Source organism: Liolophura sinensis, chromosome 2, assembly GCF_032854445.1.
Source record: "Liolophura sinensis isolate JHLJ2023 chromosome 2, CUHK_Ljap_v2, whole genome shotgun sequence".
Lineage (NCBI taxonomy): Eukaryota > Metazoa > Mollusca > Polyplacophora > Chitonida > Chitonidae > Liolophura > Liolophura sinensis.
Window position 1 is genome coordinate 15,623,347 of NC_088296.1, and position 23,398 is coordinate 15,646,744.

General features: G+C 39.8%; 1 protein-coding gene across 1 annotated transcript in view; it reads left to right on the top strand.

Moving 5' to 3' along the window:
- LOC135462825 (mothers against decapentaplegic homolog 6-like) overlaps positions 1-23,383 on the top strand; it is a 60,022-nt gene extending 36,639 nt beyond the window's left edge. Inside the window, exon 4 of the mRNA XM_064740106.1 lies at positions 20,245-23,383. Coding sequence (XP_064596176.1) covers positions 20,245-20,777 — 533 coding nt within the window. The 3' untranslated portion in view covers positions 20,778-23,383. The remainder of the gene's footprint in view (positions 1-20,244) is intronic.
- Positions 23,384-23,398: the final 15 nt, after the last annotated feature.

Here is a 23,398-nt window from a genome sequence, read left to right on the forward strand (position 1 = left end):
CTTCATACTTTCTCCAAATCTAAACCTACAACTTCTATATGTGTTATATCTCTACTTTATTGTGTAAACGCCAGTAAACATGGTAAAATACGACTTACAGGTACACATTTGTTTGAGGTTGTTTGATGTGAGCCTTTAATACTGTGATCATTAACCGCTGTCATGAGAACTGAGCCACCGAATTCAAAAAACCCTGATAATTGAGCAGTGACCACTTAGAGGGTCCTAATAGCACATAAGTCAAACAGGGGAGTGTGGCTGGATGGCTAGATGGTCAGTTTTGGTCAGAGATGGCATTTTAACCACTTAGCTCTCCCCCCTCCCTTCTCCCCCCTCTCCCTTGAATCTGAGATAATGCCTCAGATGGCCAGTGGATGGCGTTAGCCCATGTAGATCCAATCATAGCCAACCAGTGGAGACAGAGAGGTCTGAAGGCTTGAAGGATGAATTCTTTTGGCTCCAGTCTTCCTCCAGCTGAATCCCTTGCAGACTTAAGAGGACTGCCAGGCCATTCACAGGGAGTCTTAGGGCTGTCCCCCAGGTCAAAGGTCAACGAATATTTCTGGGAAGGCAGCAATACACCTTTTCTGAAATTCAGTTACGACCAGAATTTACGACCAGTTAGTTGTCTCAAGAACAACGAGACATGAAGACATTGTACGTTGTTTACTGGTACAAGAATCCAGGGGCACTGTAACTGTCCAACCTTTTTGGTTTGTTTGTCAAGCTATTCAATCATATGGTGAGGGCATTACCCAGTGTACTGTGATTCTTCTACCCTTTTTGCATATAATGATGTAATGTGACTCATTGAGGTGTCATGTCTGGTGTCTTGGGCATGGTACTGCAGTTGAGGCAGCACTGCCACAGGAGGACACAGTATGCATGTACCCACGCCTAATGACTTCTTCTCAACAACTGTATGTCGCGGAAGGTTGTGGGTTTCCACCAGGTTCTGCCCGGTTTCCATAATGATGGTTGCCGTTCTATAAGTGAAATATTCTTGAGTACGGCGTAAAGCACTGATCAAATAAATAAATAAATAAATAAATACATAAATCTTCTCAACAAATGACTGGTTAAGCTCAATGTAAAAACTCAAGGATATATAAACATATTTATTTATTTGATAGGTGTTTTACGCCGTACTCAAGAATATTTCACTTATATGACGGAGTTATGGTAGGAGGAATCCGGGCACAGCCCTGGGGGGTGGCTGGCAGACCATCCCATGTAAGGCCGGAGAGGAAGTCAGCATGAGCTAGACTTGAACTCCCAGCGACCACATTGGGGAGAGGCTCCTGGGTCATTACGCTGCGCCATGGAAGTCCCCACATGCACATAGATCAGTCAATTTGGTTAATTTTTAACGTCAGAACTCAAGCACACTTAATTTTCTTATGTATAAGTCGGTGGCAGGTCTGAAATGCAGGTGGCAATAGTTACATTTTGTCTGAGAGCGGAGTCATGTCAATTAGATCAGCAGGGTGATAACTTGTTACAGTTTAAATGAAGTGTTGGAATATGTGTCGAAAAACAAAGATTGTTACAATCGTAACAGCAGAAGTGAATTATATGTCTGGAATAATGTGAACACAAGCCGTTGATGCCCTCCGGCGTAACTAAACTAAAGGGGACATAAATCCACACAATGTTGAAAGAACTATCAGAGTATGTGTTCAAAATCTGATCATTTCATTAGCAGTAACGAAAGTGGGGGTAAGGCAAGACCACAGATGCTTATTGAGTGTTTATAAAAATTATCACCCCTGAAAGGTTCTGCCAGCATTCGCATAAATTACACAAAGCATTTTACCTTTGTGTGAAAAAGGCTGCAAGCTTTGCCAGAAAGCTCCCTTCTCTATGACCATGACCACAATCTTGAATTAAATATGAAAATACTGTCTGTTGAGTGTTGGGTTTCAGAGACAGTGTTCTGTTCCCTAGAGGCTTGTTTTGACAAAAGCGTTGATAACAAAATAGAAAGCTTTTGTATTCTTCTCTAAAAATAGTCATCATGTTTGAGTGCTTGGTGACTTGGTGTCTGGGCTGTTGTGGTAGTGGTGTCTGAAATTTCACCCCAAAAGTGCTAATGAGTCTTTATTGTATTAAAGCATTGTTTTTGCGAACTGTTGTCTGGTTTCCATGGTGAATTCTCTGAAGGGTGCATCTAAAAGTGTGATTGTGGTAATTTGTGGAAAAGGTATTTACTGCAAAGTGTGTAATCAGGGAATTATCCACACCAGAACTGTCAGTAATCTTTTCTCTGAAGAGGCATATCAAAAACTGTTTACCAGATACACATAGGTACAATATTGTTATAACCAGCACCTAGACTTTAGTGCAAAACTTTTCTGAACCATATATAAGTTGTAGTGAAATTTTATTATTATGTTTGACATGCTCTCTAGAATTCCTTCATCGTCATGTGACTGAAAAATTGATAAGTACGGCGTTAAACCCCAAGCACTCACTCACTCACTCACTCACTCTTGTTATGTTTCTACTGGGGAATGCTTAAATGTGTCGTTATTTATACTGCTGTAATAGACCAATTAATATCTTGGCAAGCATGGTTTACCATGTGCTCTCTCCGATTTTCTGAACAGGTAATACGGACTCCATTCATATAGTTGAAAAATTATGGAGTGCGGGTGTTTAAACAAAAATCAATCTGTCAAACTGCAAATGGTTGACTTTCAGCTCAGTTACACCTGAGCTTTTTACCCACGGTCATGTGACCTGAGATCATCAGCTGTGTATTATTTCCTCAAAATACTGACGGGCGTCCTTGATTGATTTTACACTCCTGAGACAGGGATGTGTTATTATGACTGATGTGTCAGGGGAATGGGTTTCCAGTTCTGAACTAGGTTCCTTCCTATCCGATAAGTTGGTCGTGAGAACGCTTTTGTGTACATCATTGTTTTTTGTTGAGGTAATAAGACCAATTAATATGTTGGTTTGGGTAACCAAGGGATTAGTCTTCATTATTTGTTGCGGATACCAGAACATGAAACTTGAGACCATGATCTAAAAGCTTCTTTGTGCAGGCTTGTGCTTGTGGTGCGTAAACACCAATGGCTGTCGCTTTGTTTACCGTTCATTTTAGAGTTCTTCCTACCATTCTTTCTTTTTTTTTTTTAACCTTCATGTACCACTTACCTACAGCTTTGATCTAACAGGCCCCCATAATTTGTAGAGGTCGGTTTCCATGGCAACGCTTTGTGAAGTCAAATGGCAATTAGTGATGGCTTTTTTGTTTCTGTGGAAGCCAGGAATTTTGGGCAGGTTTTTCATTTCGCTTCTCTTGCAAAAAAAAAAAAAAAAAAAAAAACCGTGGCAAGCGCCTAGAAAGTTTTGAGTGTGTAATTTGTCGACTTCTTTTCTTCACTTTAGATCGGTAAGCTGATATTACTGTGAGGGGACAAACCCTGATCTATCAATCACAGCTACATGTAGCACAGTACACACTCGTAGGAAGAGCAAATCAAGGCATTTAAAAATGTGTCTGCTTTTCAAAATATCTGCATACATTTATATATCAAAACGGTTGACATGCTTGTAAGACATTTACCCAAATGGAAGAAGTTCCTGTGGTAGACAGGAATTTTGGTGAAGTTTATTTATTTGTTTTTTTTTTTTGTTTTTTTTTTACTGAAAATATACGAGCTTTATGTATGTATGTATACGTGATACTTAGTGCTTAACATAGAACTAAGATGATTGGATTTAGGTACTTGCATGCAGCCAATCAAAATACACAATAGCTTCGTCTAGCCTTGCAGTGTTTAGTTCAGGCTTCTTGGTATTTCCGTCCAATTCAACCTTTTGTTTTTATGTTCTTAAACTGGTATCTGATTGGAAACACAGTATTTGCTAAGTGAATCGTGTTCAAATATACCCTGGGGTATTTGCAGGATCCACAATTAATCGGCTGTCTTCAGTGAGCATGTGCAGATCTGGGCTCGTCAAAAAGCAATCTTTTAAAACGGGCAAGGGGAAAGAAGTGCAGTAATTGAAAAACGGTGTAGTTTTTTTGTACCTTCAATTTTGGAGATTGCCTTTCCTCGGCCGTCCTTGTGGTTGAGTTTAAGTGTATTATGGGTAAGATGGCTTGGAAGATCAGTGTTCGAAGGTGTGTTCAGCCCAATTCCTTTTTTAATGGTAAGGCGTGAGGAAAGAGAATGGTGGAGTAATTTAGTTTCGGCTAGGATGACAACATTTTGAGGTAAAACGAAGGAAGTAAGAAAAAAAAATCAAGTGTAAGTTACACTCAGATGGATATCAATTTGAGATTGACTTGTCTAAGACACGTTGCACCAGTGAAAGAATTTTGACGAATCCAACAGGAGATATTCAGATTTCAGGATAATGTGGAATTTCTTCCAGTGTAATGCTTACTTTTTGTGCCCCTAGTTGAGACTCTTCTATACAGCCTCCAGTTACTGTATTTGCCTGAAAAATTTGTCTCAAAGTGCTTTCATATCTTCTAGTTAAGGTCGTAAAATATCAATTTTTTGGCTGAAACTTTTGTTTTCTCAAGAGGATCTTATTCTACCTACCAAATAATATCAAAACATATTTCTCTAATATCCACAGAACTGTTTTAATCTTGCTGAATTATCCAAGGCCTAAAATTGAGTTCTAATACTGTAATTAATTCACATCTTGGTTTCTAGTAGGTAGGCAAAATATGACTCTGTCTAAAATTTGAATATTAGAATGGAGACATAATGTTTTCACACGGGCCTCCGTGGCTCAGTTGGTAAGCGCACTAACGCAGTGAAATGACCCAGGAGTCTCTCACCAATGCGGTCGCTATGAGTTCAAGTCTGGCTTCCTCTCTGCCCGTACGTGGGAAGGTCTGCCAACAACCTGCAGATGGTTGTGGGTTTCCCCCGGGCTCTGCCTGGTTTCCACCCACCATAATGCTGGCCGCCATCGTATAAGTGAAATATTCTTGAATACGCCGTAAAACACCAATCAAATAAATAAATAAGTAAATAATGCTCTCATACAATTTAAAAAATGTTCAAAACTCAACCGGATTTTCCCTTGTAACAGGTATTCATATTCTAATGTGTTATTCTATCCTTAAAATTGAAATGTTAATTTGAATGGAGACAGAATATTTCATATAACTTTTAAAATGTTTGAAATTGAATTGGATTTCTCTTGGGTAAGGATTAGACTAGCATGAATCCACACGTATGTCTGTGGCCATGCAGACTGGAGGCATACTGTGGTAAACGAGACACAGCTGGCAAATAGGAGCAGGGCGAAAAAAAGTTTCCCAAATAAACTCTGAAAGAAAAACATACAAACAGCATCATTGATGAATGTAACAGGGTAGCAGACTAGTGTTCACCTGTCGTTAAGACATGTAAGCAAGGTAATGACCATGCCTGGGTGACTATAGGTGGGTTTAAGGGTGACGATGTGTACAATGGCGTTCAGGTGAAGTTGTGGAAGGGAGACATGTAAGTTGGGTAATGACCATGCCTGGGTGGCAAAAGCATTTGTGTCACACTATCGTCAGGTATATTATTGTAAGTTGCAAGTTGGAAGTTGGAAAAAAAAAATTGAGGACAATTATGACCCCCCCCACCCCCCCCCCCATTACCACCTCACTCCCCCCCACACACCCACCCCCAACTGCAACCCACTCGTACACTTAATTAATCTGCAGGAGTAGGAAGCTGTGTACCCACCTGTAAGTTGAATCTGGCCGTTTCATTTATTACATGCCAAATTTATGGTGGGCGGAAACCGCGCAGAGCCTTCGGGGAAACCTACGACCGTCCGCAGGTTGTTGGCAGACCTTGCTTCCTATGCACACAAGATCAGAAAGGAAGCCAACTTGAGCTGGACTTGAACTCACTGCTATTGCATCTGTGAATATTTCTTCTTAATAAACATGTAATGCATACGGCTGTATATTTAAAACAATTAAGAGATCAAAAAAAAAAAAAAAAAAAAGGCCTTGTGCAAAAAAACTAGCTTAATTGATTTAGGTGATTAGAGTGGAACAAGAATACACGAGAGCTTGTTTCTTTCATGGTGAGATTTAGGATGGTTCATTCTTCACATGCTACTACCTGCCTTTAACCCCTGCAATGCATACATGGAGCGATCCAACATGGAGGTGGTTGATGTTGAACCTTCTAAAATTTGGCATGCTGCTTTTTTTTTGTGGGGCTATGAGAGATTTATGTTCTGTACATGCTTGTCAGTATTCAGAGGAAAACAGGATAGTTTGGCTGGTGAGATACATGTACAGGGTTTAATGCTGGCAGTGATCTTCTCCAGAAAACAAGCCCAGTGTGACCTACTTAATGCGCTAAATAACAGAGAGGAAAACTATTGAATTTAAAAACTTATTGAACAGATACTCTGACTTGAAAAATCCTGATATCGAAGCATTATACATATGTATGTTAAGATAAGTTTTAAAATCTCAAAAATCCAAGAAGCATTGTAAGCAGATGTTTTGCGGATGATGAAAATTCTAATATTATGTTTTTTGTAATGCCCTCTGGCTCAAAGTAAGTGATTCGGCTTAGCTATTGTGTAGGTTCATCAGGGTAGGAAAAAATATATTCATAAAATTTGGAACAAACATCACTCATTCATTCTGAACGTGCCCAGAGAAGGGTATACATACATTTTCCACTGATGGGCATGCTTAGGTGTTTGCAGGTCGCAAAGGGAATGCCCTCTTGTCGTTGTTTGTTGATTTATTTATTTGTTCTGTGTACAATCGATGTCTAGACTCCTGTGGAATGCATTGGTCTTGAATGAAACCACAACGACAAAGGCTTAGTTCTGTTATATTAAATGTTTATTATGCTGCTTCTTATTCCCCTTTGTGGAGCTCTTCACTGAGAGTTAATAGGGTAATAATAGACTGCAGGCTCTATTATCATTGGCCTGAAAGAGGATGTTTAACATAAACTCTGCTTAATTTATGCGGATTTGTGAGCATGCATTAATGAAGCACTTTCACAGGGCAGAGGTCATGGAAATTCTAAAAATCATCCGTCTGCAATTTGAGAGCCACTTAAGAAACTTAAAAATCAACCTGTTGGTACTAGTACTTGACATAGAGCTGGATTTGCCTTTCCCTCAGTGGGTAGGGGTGGTGGAAGTTATGGCTAACTTGAGTTTTATGTTTGTACAGTTTAGAAATACTCTGTTTACATGTGCGTTGAAATTCAAGAAAATTTTAAGCTAGCGTAATCATCAAATATCAGGCTGACCATCAATGTTAAAATTTGTGGCATAAACGTTGGCAGATTGGTATAGGTTCATGACGGCCTCTTTCAAATACACATATACATGTATATCTATATGAATAATAAGAAATTTGTTTTTTCTAAATCTAGAAATCCAAAGGGAAGTAAATGGTTTCCATAATGGTTTAACATCCCCAATTTTAGTAAAGCCATTTTTGTTTTGTTTTCCATTATGGCTGGCTGGAATACCTATGATCTACATACAGTATACCATGTGGGGATTTTTAGCATATTTACATTGTCCAGCCCTCCCTGTTGGACTATTTGGGGAGAAGGGATTGCTCACAAAGGCATAGTTGTGGCTGACTTCCCAGCCTGTATTGTAATGGTGTGTGCCTTATATTGGTCATGTAGCCCAGACCCACAAGTTTGAACCCCACCCCACCCTCTTGAAAGTCTGTATTGATGGGCACAAGTCTCTCCTCGCATTCCTGTCAGGCTCGGTATTTGATTTGCTCTCCCGCTGTCAGGACTGACGACCAAAAGTCTGGGACGACTTCGATTTTAGATATTACGACAACAACATACCTGAGGTGTCCTCGTTTTGCCCTCATGTACGGAGATCTTACTTCTGGGGCAGAAGAAGGAAGGGGGTGGGGAGCGAAACAAGCATTTGAGGATGATGTGGGGATCTGAGTTTTAGGGGATTGCACATATTTTTCATTATTTCTTTGCACACCTGTTATTAATTTTTTATTTTTACCTGATCCTGTTCATTAACTGAGTATTTGTACAATCGATGACATGATGATGCTCCAGTGCTAAATAAGCAGGATTGATTTTTGTGGGTGGGGTGGCCAGAGATCTGCTGTATTACCTCATTCTTGCATATACATGTGTGTGGATATACATATGTATGGAGAGGGTTCTTTTCTGGTGGATATACATATATGTGGAGAGGGGTTCTTTTCTGGTGGATAAACATTTACGTGGATAGGGTTCTTTTCTGGTGGATATACATGTATGTGGAGAGGGGTTCTTTTCTGCTGGATAAACATGAACGTGGAGAGGGGTTCTTTTCTGCTGGATAAACATGTATGTGGAGAGGGGTTCTTTTCTGCTGGATAAACATGTATGTGTACAGGGTTCTTTTCTGGTGGATAAACATGTATGTGGAGATGGGTCCTTTTCTGGTGGATAAACATGTATGTGTATAGGGTTCTTTTCTGGTGGATAAACATGTCTGTGGAGAGGGGTTCTTTTCTGCTGGATAAACATGTCTGTGGAGAGGGGTTCTTTTCTGGTGGATATACATGTATGTGGCGAGGGGATCTTTTCTGGTGGATATACATGTGTGTGGAGAGGGGTTCTTTTCTGGTGGATATACATGTATGTGGAGAGGGGTTCTTTTCTGGTGGATATACATGCATATGTGTTTCCTTTTCAAACTAGGTACATCATAAACCAAGAAGTTGTATATCCATAAAAATGCCTTGTTTGGTGTACTTTTATCCCAACTTCTACCTACTATCAAACAAGACATACACCCTTCTTTTGGTACTTGCACTCAGAATCTGGATTATCTGCAAAAAATCTAATGAAGTATCCCTTCCCTGATTTTGTCATGCCAATATTTCGGTGGTGCATCATACTGACTATACAGGTGCATGAATCATAGATGCTTTATAATACTAGGAAGGTGGATGAGTTTAAGATGACACGTCCAAGGAATCAGGAACAAGTGGAGTCAGGAACCAGTGGTGCCAGGGTACTGGAAGTTATCAAGTAGTCAGGAACTAGTGGTGCCAGGGTACTGGAAGTTATCAAGTAGTCAGGAACTAGTGGTGCCAGGGTACTTGGGGGTCATCATGGAGTCAGGAACTAGCGGTGCCAGGGTACTTGGGGGTCATCATGGAGTCAGGAACTAGTGGTGCCAGGGTAATTGGGGGTCATCATGGAGTCAGGAACTAGTGGCATCAGAGTAGTGTGAGTCATCAAGGAGTCAGGAACTAGTGGAGCCAGGGTACTGGATATCCGTGAGACGGTGGGGGGGGGGGAGGGGGAGGGACTAGTGGAGTAAGGGTATAGAGAGTCATTAGCAAGTCAGAATGGACTCAGGATGTCACGTAAGAAATACCAAGGAGTCAGGGAAGAGGACGTTGTCACAGAAGAGTGACATGGAAGAGAGACCCAAGAAGCTCGAGCAAAGTAGAGAAGAGAGACTGAGAAGTAGGGGAATGGTGAAGTCTGGGAGTCCATGAAGAGCATAGTCAGGGTACCAGGACGAAGTGAAGAGTGAAGCCTTCAGAGTCCGGAAGAGCGGAGTCCAGTTTGTCTGGGGAGTTAGGGAAGAATAAAGGAGAGTCAAAGGAAAGTGAATTGCAAATTAAAACCCTCATTCCCAAATTTCACACTACCATTTTAATAACCACAGTCCAGGTCTGTTTCTGGCCAAGTACATGAACATCAGGCTTAATGCATGCTGCCATTTTCGTCTCTTGAATGTCATGTCGTGAATCGAAATTTGCTGGCATAATCAATATAGGGTTTTTCCTCTAACCAACCTGTATGTCAGGTACAAGAAGTATTTGTTGACTTTCCCTCTCCCCCTCTCTCTAAAATCCCAATCCCTGCTATCGCCCAAAACATGAAGAGAACATTCTTAGGCCATTGCACGCAGGCCTTTTTGGCTGAGCCTTCCCAAAAGGTATTTGATTCTCAGCATTGACAAGTCCGCCGGCGACAGATCAAGCGACGCACTGTTTACGCACATCGCTCCATATTTGCCCTTCTTTTCGTATTCCGAAGCCTAGCCGTAGTTAACAATTGCTTACTGTCTGTATTGTCACCATTCGAATACGTGAGGTTGCCCACAGCAACGCAGAGTGGGCCAGTGTGTTTTGGGCCAGAGAGTAAACCAGTATTGGCGAAAATGCGACTAAATAATTGATTTCAAAGCTTGGACAAGAAACTTTAGCCTTGTGCCAGCCCATAGCAGTGGGTTTTTTTTTTTCTTAGGGGAAAAGGGGGAAAAAAAGCACAACTTTTTCCACAATGCAGCTATCTCGCTTTCTTCTTCTACATAGCAGCAATATGTTAATTCATGTTTTGAAACTTTGCCTTTTTTTATTTTTGCCTCTTGAGTGTGAGCTTTGTAAACATGCACGTTTCTTTTAACATCAAAAGTGCAAAGGGCATCTGGTTATTGTTTTATTGTGGACATCCTTGTGATGTTTCCTGTTTATTGCATCTGATGATCAAACGGGCAGTAGAGGTACCTCAGAAGAGAACCTTTGCACTGTTGTAATTAAGCCTGTGGTAGATTTTCGCCATTGTCAGCCAGAGTTCAAATCCAGACGAATTTATTTTTCAACCTTTCTTTGGTTCCCTTTCAAATTTTGATATGCATTAAATAAATGTGTCAGCTTTTGGTGTAACTTTTGGTACTTTTACTTTTTGTGTTAGTTAAATTTTAGTTTTTTTATATGTGCTATTCTCTGTCTGTGACTTAAGGGTTTTTTTTTTAGCCCTGGGTGACTACGCCATGCTCACTTGTATTTGTACTCACGGTCGTGTAGTCAGGGCTCGGGCCACCTTCGCCCCGGTGGGAAGAATTGTAAAATTTCGGAAAACATTCGATTACTACATTGCTCAGGGTACTAGGCCACCTGACTTAAAATCCTGAGATGTTGATCATCCCAAAGGTGAATATTCATGTCTGTTTATTAAAGTCCAGCGTCACTGATCACTTGTCATTCCAGTGATTCATTAAGTAATCCACAGGTGGAAAATTTGAAGGATCCATTTTTTCATGTAGTTGATCAACATAGTGGATAATTATGGGAGTAAATCTTACATTTTTCTCTTCAAAAGCTGGAATCTGAGAAGTCCCAAAAAAAAAAAAACCTCCCAAAAACACAATTATGTTTCTAGACTAGGGAATTAAAGACTTTATTGCATGTAAAATTGGATACGTTCACTTATCCCAGGTAGATACCTGGGCTTCCCACCCAGTCTACTCTTTTCCTGTCTACCCTGACATTTGGGCCTAGGGTGACCCCTTCAAATCCTTAAGCAAACATTTCTCTACTCTAGTCCCAACCTAACCTCTCTTATCCCCGGCTATTAAATAGTAAATGCCATTCCAAAGTCCCTGCACAACAAAAGTTTCATTATTTGACAGCCTTACCTTGTACACAAGATTGGAGCTCTCCTGGTTTGTAAGGTAAAGAAAGTCTTGAATGTTAAGGAAAAGATTTGTCAACAGTGTGGGAATGAATTTTTTTTCTGCTGCTCGGCAAGTAAGTGAGGCTATTTACAGTATCCAAATACCAACCTGTGACCTTTTTTTTTTAAATTTTAGAAGTTCTGTTTGCACTTTCTTGTAATATTCCAAGTCAGAAAATGTTAGGTATTATGCATTTACAAAAAAACAAAACACCCCCCCACCCCCCACTCCCCCAACTATTTGTGACATTTTCAACACCCAAAGGAATTAATTCACTTACTTAAGACAAAGATAATTCATTTCAAAAATTATAAACAGTATATGTATGTTTCCTTGAAGACAAGACAAAGTGTGCTGTCATCACTTTCTGTCATAATTCTGGTGTGACTGACAGCACAGCCACCTTTAAAACAATGCAACATTTGAGGAGAGTGCCATTTCTGCTATCTTGTACATCTTTTATACCTAATTGACAGGAGGGGTATGTATTTTTCAAAACACTTGGTACGGTAAGACGGGGAATCGGCCCCAGAGAGAAAGTTCACATTCAGATTCCCCGGACAATTCTGTCAACTGCCCGATCAGAAGTATAACACTGGGTCGAAGCACCCCTAAACGTTTCATGGTCATAGGAGTGATAATGGCACAGTAATAAACCACCAAAATATGCACTGTCCATTTGTTCTGAAACTTTTACGCTGGTATTTCTGCATGCTGTGAAATGCTGTGTTTTGGTTAATGGAAATGATAAACTTTTATAATGTGATCTTTTCTGTCATATTTAAGTTCAAAGTCCGTATCCTGTTTATGTGGGCAAGGTGTAGTATAGTGAGTTAGTGAAATCACTTTGCAGAAAAGCGAGTAATTTAAGAAAGAATTCGTATACTAGTTTTTCTTATCTTTTTTCAGATGAAATATGCTTTTGCGTTAATATATAGATCTGCTTATGTCATCCTACTGACTCAGGGTCCACCAGTCCTGTTTCCTTGTTCTAACCTCTCTGTACTGAGTACAAAGCGAGGTAGCAACAAGTGCTATTGTTAAAGTCTTTGGTACAGTGTAATTCTTTAAACTTTTCGCATGTTTGCAGGATGGTTATTTATACATATCCTGAAGGCATTATTTTATGGTGACTGATAAGATTATATTTTTTTTGAAGTCCTGAAATTGGTCAATCCATGCAATGTCGTTTTAATTCCAAAATTAAATTAAAAATGTGCATAAATTTCACTGAAAGCTGGTCTTATGCAGAAAGGTTGAGAAATTAGGGTAAATAGAGAAACTTTATTCGATTGGAAAATATGGATTTTTTTGGCTGAGATTCTGTGGTATAGCCCTTTAAGACATGGTGGCAAGGCTGTGATTCTAGTGTTGTGTAGATGTTCACGTAGACCCGTTAAAAGTGTTCTGCTATCCTGGAGTGCTTCAGCTAGTAGCCAGACTGTCCACTCCGGGGCCTTCTGACTTTTATAAAATTAAACATTTGTCGGGGCTTGAAGCCAAGAAGCCGAGACTGACCGTCCAAGAGAAAATGAAAGGTCTCAGAAAAGTTAAACGGTGGCCGGGCGATGTGGAGACTGCAAACCTCAGATGGCAGGCAAAATAGGGGTCGTTAATTTGGGTCTGTAAATTAACCAAGCGAGATAACGGCCGCAAGTGAATGGGCGAATAGCAACATCACGTCTCGGAGTGATCTGGGGGATTATCAGAGGTAGTTTACAGCGCCTGAGTCTGCAGACCTGGGGCAGCGCTTCCTCTTGGCTGCCCACTGTTGCTTATTGTTTGGCTCTTCTGTCAGTTGAACTTACTCCTCACTTGCCTATCCACCTTCCATTCCTTTTACATGGGAAAGTGTACAAAATCTAAAGATGAGTATTGGGCCCAGTTTCACAAAGCTGTTCTAACATTACAAGCTCGCAACCACCATGACGAGATAATGCCGACAGTACTGGTTACCGTGGTAGTTAAGTGAATATATTGTTAAGAGTGTTTAGTAAAACCGGGCCCTGGTCAGTTTGATATTTTATTTCAGATCTACCATTTCATCTTGTCATAAAGCACTGGCTCAGTTCAAGTCAAAATATTTATACTCCGTCATTATTAAAGATATCTGAAGTGTATGCCAGATGCACGTATTAAATCTTATTTAAGTATGCACCTACACTGTAAATTTGAAATAAAAATTTGTTCACTTTAATAAAAACTGATAGTTTTATTAAGTATTATTTAAGGGGAATCCAAGTGTGCATAACTTGTAATATCTTTTCAAATTTACACCTAGACTCCACAAATTTGAAATTGATTCCGTCCAATTTAAACTTGAACCATTTCAATGTACTTCAAATTTTCAACTTCAACCCAGCTATGTCACTTTTTGGATGAAGTTTACATAACAGATATTGCACCTGTTCAGTCTGCAGAGGGAGGGAGTAAAATAGATGTAAAAGCAAAGAACATGTAGGTAGACTTGTGTCTCCAGTGCAGGGTTGTTGTGAGTTCACCCTCATGGCACCTGGGAAGGAGAGTACATGCAGCAAAAGAGCTGAGACTACAGAAAGGCTTAGAGGACTACCCATAAGATTGCTGATTGCTTATACTTAACCGAGAGCAGGCTGGCACCAAAAGGATGACGCCCGGGAGATAACAGGGAAGGATGGAGGATGGAACAGTCTGTGCTTTTAGCCGGGACTGGTCCCAGTTTCCTCAGTCTAGCCAGGCTGCCGATCTCCTGTACAGACTAGTTACTAGTGAAAACAGGCCACAAGAGGGCTGCGTCTGTAACAGAGTGGGCGAATATTGTTCTCCTCCACTCCAGGGGAAGTTTTCTGTCTCTATCCACGATGCCGCTCTCAGACAACTAGACTTTTATTAAACACTGTCCAGCCTACCAGGCGTACTCTAACAAAAACACTGCAGGCTATTGTGTCTGGGCTATGTACAACTTAATATTGTCAGTTTAATAGAACTGCTAGCTGGTTCAAGTGTTATCAGAGGATGTAGAGCTTCTGACTGACAGACAGACAGACAGACAGACGGATTTGAAGTGGATAGTCTCCTGATAGCGAATGTCAAAACTCCTATTACATTTACTCTGGAAAGGACAGGGGATTGTGTGTGGTTGATTCCAGGGAAGAGAGGGGGATATATAAATATGCAGTCATGCACACTCAATTGTAGATGTACAGCAGTGAGTAAAAAGATGTACAGTAATACTGTACACGTTAATCACCTGACACTACCTTCTCCGGTCGTCAGACCAGATCATATACATCTACATGCCATAATTGTATATCTTAAACATTTGGTACATGTTAAAAATTGGTTATCCTAGAACTTTGTTACAGGGATTTCGGGATAAAATGGGGACTACTGAGTCAGAGGGTGGTGTCATGTAGTATGGTGTCTTGCACATAGCATTCAGTGAGGCAGCATTGCAAATATACATGTACTTCATAGAATCCGGCCAGGTGTACATGTACAAGGAGGCACTGATGTAACAGAAACAGTGTTGAAAGTGATGTTAAAGTGGAATTAGAATTATAGGCTGTTGCTCAGGCAAGGTTTTGAGTCTAAACGTAGCTTGATTTAACCCAGGTGAATGCTCGTTAACGAATGACAAGCGACCATACCTGGTAAAGACAGAGTGTATGTTTGTCTGTCATTAGGAAGAGTTTTTGCCTTTTATCTTTTCACTTGTCAACTTTGGGTAATTAATGGACCCAGGTATGTACAGGACAACCTTTAAGTCTGCGCGTATTGTGCCTAATAGTATAGACAGTATGATCATCCAGCATGGCTGTCTCCATTCTGCTCTTGCTCCAGCAGACGAATTTCGGCACACCCCACTTTGTCTAGCTTTAGCATTTGTGTATAAAACTAACAAAGTGTAAACACATGTTTGGCTTAATTTGTGACTCTTGAGATACAAACCTCAAGATTGGCTGAGAGATACAAATAGTTCAGTAAATAGCCAGTACATTATGCAACTTTGTTGTCCATTTCACAGTGCATTTGTGTGGCTTTGTTACATTGTTGCATCATGATACTGTATATAGAACCTATAGTGTTTTCACAGTGGCAGTAACAATGTAAACATATTGCTTATAATCATTGGCATATTGTTTTTTTTTTTTGGGGGGGGGGGGGGGCTAGAAGTGCAGCTTATACCTGACTAGTTAACTGACTAGGTTGTATCATAGGCTATTCTTATAAATTTACCTGTTGCACTGTGTTGTAGCTGTATATTAACAGCTTTATTACACACTGGCTTGTGTATGTGTATAATAGCTTCATATGATTTGCACTTGAAATAGCCCTGTACACTATGCATGCATTTGTAGACAAAACTATTATCAACAAGATCCATGTACATATACTCTTATTCTTTCTCTCTCAGCTCTCTATCTATCTCTACCTCTGTGTGGCTCCCCCAGTATGCCAGTATCAACATACCCTTGTCTCTAGCTCTGGCCTCTAAATACTCTACACAAGCCAGGCCATCAGACACTGTGGCTCCAGTCGGCCGGTCCATTCTGGGCTGTAGGGGGGAGTGGGTCAGCATCTTAAGATACTAGCCTGTTTACTTCTCTTCTCCCTCCAGTGCTTAGGCTGGCAGAGACCTTGCATACTGGTCTCTCTCTCTGTAGAAGACTGGGATTTTCACTGGGTTTTTCAGGCTTATATTTAAAGCCTTATTTTTGTTGAGACTGATCAGTGGGGTAGAGCATGTATACATAAACTATTTTCAAAAAGAATGATAACTGGGTTACCTGAAACAGTGCAGCCTGCCTCAGTATTTTATGTGTATTTGCTATCTGCTGTCCAAAACACAGTTTGTCACTACTGTAATCAAGGCTTTCAGTTTGGGAACTTAGTACATATTCTACATGTTTTAAGAATTCGTGACACTTAAAATTATGCAAATTATTAAGAAATGACTGGTTACATGATGTGATTATTACCTGAAAGGTACATTGTCCATTTCAGAGTTGGAAAAAAAAGAAAGGCCGGTTCTGATTTGTGTTGATTATGACTGCAGAGAACAGGTTTTTTAACCCACTTTTCTTCCCTGCTTTCTATCTGCATTATATTTACAAGCTGTTGACAGTGTTTTAAGAAAATGAAAAAAGCGTGTTTATGGGTTATCACCTTAATGAAAATGCTGTTCTTCTATTGTGCCAGCATAATTAGAGCTCACAGACAATCCATGACTTTTTGTGAGTGTATTCATTGTTAGTGCATATTCCATAAATCTAGAGCAGTACAACGATAAGCGACCCTGTATGTTCTCGCAATATTTAGGTTTTAAACCGACTGGATCAAGTCATGTATAAATGTTCATGCTCTTAAACTCTCAAGAGAAAAAAAATTGTTTGTGTTAGTTGAAGGTTTATCTATTATATGTATAGAAAAATATTCATGCTGTGTGATTAAGTTAAGAGATCAACTGCAAATTGCAACAGTGTGGTATATCTACATACATAAGAAGGAAACTGAAACAATGTGGTACATGAATGTACACAAGATAGTAACTGCAACAGTGTGCAACATGTGTGTACATAAGATAGTAACTGCAACAGTGTGCTACATGTGTGTACATAAGATGGTAACTGCAACAGTGTGGTACATGTGTGTACATAAGATAGTAACTGCAACAGTGTGGTATATCTACATACATAAGAAGGAAACTGAAACAATGTGGTACATGAATGTACACAAGATAGTAACTGCAACAGTGTGCTACATGTGTGTACATAAGATAGTAACTGCAACAGTGTGCTACATGTGTGTACATAAGATAGTAACTGCAACAGTGTGCTACATGTGTGTACATAAGATAGTAACTGCAACAGTGTGCTACATGTGTGTACATAAGATAGTAACTGCAACAGTGTGGTATATCTACATACATAAGAAGGAAACTGAAACAATGTGGTACATGAATGTACACAAGATAGTAACTGCAACAGTGTGGTACATGTGTGTACATAAAATAGTAACTGCAACAGTGTGGTACATGTGTATACATGAGATAGTAACTGCAACAGTGTGCTACATGTGTGTACATAAGATAGTAACTGCAACAGTGTGGTACATGTGTATACATAAGATAGTAACTGCAACAGTGTGCTACATGTGTGTACATAAGATAGTAACTGCAACAGTGTGGTACATGTGTGTACATGAGATAGTAACTGCAACAGTGTGCTACATGTGTGTACATAAGATAGTAACTGCAACAGTGTGGTACATGTGTGTACATAAGATAGTAACTGCAACAGTGTGGTACATGCGTGTACATACCATAGTAAATGCAACCATATAAAAGAATGAAACCGCAACAATGTGATAATGTAAAGAAGTAACTGTTTTGATTGGTAGCCAGTCAGAAGCCATATGGTACATACACATACAAATATATCTGTAAAAGAATTTTGTATCTACACCCAAATGCAGTGTATGTGTGAAAAAAAAAATAGCTACATGTGTAACAGTATGGTAAGTGTGTAGCAATGTGGTACATGTGTAACAATGTGATACATGTGTAACAATGTGTGTAGCTTTGAAAGGGACCTGTTTACTTTGATTTCTCATTTTACACAGCAATGGAAACACTGTATATGCCCCATGTACATGTAGGTGCAGAAAATAGTGCATGCAATTGTAGAAAATTTGCAGGCCTGATTTAAATACTGGGGAATATATGAATCCATTCATGAAATGCAGCAACTAAAGTTTTCATTGAGATTGGAAGAAGTCGAGTGTAAATCTTTAATGGCTAGAGGGGCTGACATTGTTAATATGTGTTAGTTTTACTCTCTTTGTGTGTTGGGGGAGGGGTGGTGGAAGCAGGGGCTGCAGTACTTGTGTTCAGGTATTCAGGGTATTTTATATTTTTTTATGGGGGGGAGGGGCGTGTTTAGGATGGGTGATTTGTACGTTCAGCTTTCGTGCTTATAGGTTATATTCATTCATGCACATTTCATGTTAGCCTCGAATACAAGTATGTATATGTGTAATAAAAGTGTACTGCCATGTACATATCACTCACTTTCAAATTGAGCAGCACACATGGATAAAAAGATTGTGCATGTAACTTCTTTTGTTACATTTGTAAAGATTTCTGAATTGCCAAATGCTTACCCTTCAAATTTCATATATGTTCGTGTAGGTTTAGATTTCAGCTGAGTTACCTTAAGTCTAACTCATTGGATAATTTGAAACCAGAAGTAGCATAACCCACAACAACGTATCAAGAATAGAGGGCTACAACCAATGGTTGTGGCTCACCATGATGGCTGCTAAAGTGTTTAGCTTAGCTGTATTTAGCATTGGGGGCTCAGACTGGTAGTTTAATTCACCTTTGAAGGAGTTTGGTGGGGGGGGGGGGGCACGATGTCACCGGGTAATCAGTGAAGCATGAAGCCTGAAGACACCCTCCTGAGCCAGGTAGGAATGTGGGGCTCGAGGCTACCTGTGTGAGACATTTATAGGACAGCCAGCCTAGGCAATATGGCCTCAACTTTAAATAACTCAGTGTTTGTTAACTTTATCAGGTTTATATGTCTTGCCATTCATATCTTTACTCAATTATTGTACACTTATAACAAAATTTTGCAATGCATAATGAAGGCAATGATCTCAGTTTCGTTCAGTGGTCGTTCACTTTGTAGGTTTTACCATTCAGAGCTGTACTGAAAGATTGTGCACATTGAACAATTGTCCTGCATTTTAAGGCATTGATCTCAGTTTCGTTCAGTGGTCGTTCACTTTACTTTCAGTGATATTTTCACCCCATGTATACATTTTCCTCTGTGTACATATAAAAGCCATGATCTCCACTTAATTCATTTTCACATTTTCCATTCATTGATTGTACTCATTAATTTTTTTACTACGCTGATTGTTTAAGTACATGTACCTGCAGTGTTGTAATTGTTGAAAAGTTCCATCTTTTGTCAGGGTTAAAGTTGCACTTTGTATAAGGCCTAATTTTAATTTTTCTCCTAAAAACTGGAAACTTCTTCTTTTAAACATCCATGTGAATTTTTTTAGACTTTTTTTCTTACACTTTACCATAAAAACCTCTTGTGACCTCTGACCCTTCCGTTGTTGTCCTTATGCCATTCATGGATGTTCATGTTTCAGCTTTCGTGCTTATAGGTATGTTAAGATGGTAGCACAAGCAATAACCACACAAAGTGGGTCACTTAATTCATTGTATAAAGACTCAGCACAAAAACTCTGTCTTGTATAGTTATTTACTGCAAATAGAGGTACTTTCATTCATGTGTCTGTCTCTCTATGTTAAGGTAGGGCCGGTTACGAATGTGTGAGTGCAAAGTACAACAACACGACCACCCCCACCCCACACCATCCCCACCCCACACCACCCCCCGCCCCTACCCTATGGTGTAACATCCACTCTTCAGATTCACCAATATATAATATATTGCGGTGGTTTTATTGTTAAGATAACAGCTATGTTACAGTCAGTGTAAATGTACATGTCATCAGTATGAGACTACTAGTTGTATATATCGTCCAGTGTCATTCATCACTGCATAGGCATTAAAGGCATTCGCATACAAATTATCAGTCACTCTTTTTTTTCTGGGGGAGGGGGGTCATAATTTCTTGTAGTTTGCTGCTGAATTGAACCCCATTGTATTTATTAAAAAGAAAAACGTAAGGAAAAAGCTCAGTCCATTTACACTGTCTTTTATCTGTGTACTGTCAGTTTTTGATGTGAAATTTTTCCTCTTGCTTTACTTTCAGATGGTTCCACGGGTCTCCCTCAGCCTCACTGGTGTCACATCGCATACTGGGAACAACGACAACGCGTTGGCCGGCTCTTCCCAGTGTGCAGCTCCAGTATCAGTGTATTTCAGCAACTACCTCACGGGGACGGCATGTGTCTCGAGATCCTCCAGGACTCTCAGGCCGATGACTCTGTCCGCAAAACGCGGGAGAAAATAGGGTTCGGAGTAACATTAAGCCGAGAGTCTGACGGGGTTTGGCTCTACAATCAGTCACAAAACCCTGTCTTTGTGAACTCGCCCACCATTGGCCATCCAAATACGTTATCGGTGTACGTGTGCAAAGTTCCACCAGGGCATTCCTTAAAAATATTTGATTACGATTGCTCTGAGTTTTATGAACAGATACGAGACCCTCAGTTCACTCATGGCCCAGTGAATGCTAAGTCAGTTCGATTCAGTTTTGCCAAAGGCTGGGGTCCGTGCTACACAAGACAGTTTGTCGAATCCTGTCCGTGCTGGGTTGAAGTGTTACTAAACACGAACAGGTGATGATGGTTTCTGATTGGCTGGTGGAAAGTTGCTGTTTTGTAACCCTGCTTCCCATTGGTCAGTCTTGGAATGGCTACTTTCAACTAAGTTCTGGAAAGCTGCCGAGAAGAGCTGATGGCCCGGATATCAGGATCCGAGATGAACCTTGACTAACCGGGTTCTGTTTTCACATCATGTAAGCAGCTCTGGCTGGTTTTTCAAGCCCTTATCCAGGTCCTACATGCTGAGTGTCACATCGGAACTCTGGACAGAGAATCAAGTGAATCTTGTCCCAAGCTCTCATTACGTCATCAACACAGCTTTTGCTGTATATGTAGACAAGGACCCTCTTCCAGAATGTCTTGTGAAAGAAGATCTGCAGTGTTGTCCTGATTTAAGCTGTTCCAAAATAACCGGATTGTCATTGAGCACTGCCCGGTGGCATGTCACTGTGATGAAATCAGATTGGTCAAATTGTCCCCTCAGTGCTGCAGTCCCATTGGTTGTTTCTGCTCTAAGATTGGCTTGATTCACATGTCTGCTAGATGACGATTGGTCTGCTATGGGCAAGAAGTGCTACAAGACCCCCGAACTGGCTTTAGACAAAAAGTGCTTGGCTAGATTCTGGAGGACTAGAAACTAGTGGACTGGAATCTCTCAGTGTGATTTGATTGGATGGAAATGTTCTCCCATGATGAACTTCTTTTGTGATATTTGAGAAATATTTGCCCCTCTCCCTCTATTGTAACACCTGTGCAAACAAAAATGCAAATAAGTGCCTTTAAGAAGTTTTCATTGGATGATACACCTATATGCCAACCAACCACAGACAGGACAGAAGTGAGGCCAACCGTTCCACCAATCAGGACATTGCATTGGAGAGAACTTTTGATTACAACCATGAAATGTCTGCCATTTTTCCATCACTAAGCATATGCGCTGGATTAAATGTTGCATTGGTCTAGGTCATCAATAGAAGTTTATGATTTTTTCCAGAAATATTTCCTCATCTGACTACATGTGCAGTGACCTCAAATCTATGGAACAAGCCAGTGTGCATGTTAATCAATTTTTAATAGGTGATATTCTGAAAAATTCAAATTTTTGGCTGATGAGTTTGAGAGTGCAACATTTTATACCAGTGTTACCAAGGAAGTGGGTGATGTTGCCATGGGAATGCGTATTGTTATAGTCTTGTCTGCAAATATGTGGACAGGGAATTATGGGTAGTGTGAGAGTGTCAAAAGTTACCGAGTAAAAGTGCAAATGAGCGATGAGTGCTGTTGTTGTTGTACACGATGATCAGCAAGTGATATGTTTCTGTGCTCCTTATTTGTACAGCCGTCATGTAAGAAATGTACATGTCACAGTGCCATCTGGTGGGAGTTGCCATGGTGACTGGTTTGTGTCAAATCTGTGCCCCTCCAGAGGTCTGTGCATTGTATAATGAACTTTCCAGTAATGTGATTTATGTAATTGTTGTTTCCATGGTTACCTGAATAGTTGCCTTCCGTCCGTTGTTAATCTTCACTGCACAAAAGAAGACTATTTGTAAAAAAGCACAAGCCTCTGAGTTTGATCCTGTTTTCTTCACCTTGAATAAATAGCATGTGTTTAATGGTGAGACAGTAATTGTGAATTACAAGCATGTGTCAACATGTGTTTTGGAACAGATATCAGAATTTAAGTTCCCGTTGCTTTTATAGAAAGATAAAAATAATTTGTTTGTCGAAAGTCTTATTTGTTTCCTCACAAAAATTTCTAAATTTTTTTAAAAAATTTAGCCTTGAGAGCTTGTTCTGAAAGTTCAAGCTCTTTGCTGTTTAAGGGAGAGCATCACTTTTCCCCCCAATACCAGGAGTAAAGAGTTACCTCCCTTGAAGGTCAGACTCGCATTACTGGAAAGTTTATTACGACATTATTTTATATAAATGTTTTACCATAATTTGTACATATGGTCTCACTGAATTATTGATGTAATTTATCCTAGTGTGCACGAGCCTTTCGCCCCTGGAATTCGTGAATGGGAGCAGTCCAACTGTGCTTCAGGGCTGTCCCATTTTGAGTGTACAGTAAAGGGGGCGATAGGGAGAAAAAATCATAGTAGTATGTACATGATTCATGTATGTAAAATAGGAGAGAGTTTGATGTAAGATCCCTGTACATCTGAAATAGGCAGAGTCTGGAAATTGTGAAAATGGAGTTGTGATGTCATTGAAAGTGACTTAAATCTTTAAAATGTGACAATTGAACACTTTCAACTCTAGAAGACTTTTGCACATCCAGACTCTAAAGATGTCTACCAGATCCAGAAACAGAGTTTTAATTATGTTTTTTTTTTCCTCTTTTTTTTTTACATAAGTTGAATTGTTTTGCCTTGAATATTTTGTTAAGATTTTTTGGTGTTCTTACTTAATTTGAGTGTTCAGTTTTAATTATTGAATTATCTTATTTTATTTCCTTTTGTGATTCAAGTTAGCAGCATGGAAAAATGATACTAGCTTTACAGTTAATCATTAAGATTCACTGTCAGCGTTTGTCGTGAGATAATTTACCAAGGTACAAGACTATGCAATATAACCCATGGGGACAGATTGCAAATAGCTAAGTGGTAAATTAAAATAATTGACATTTATTTTCAC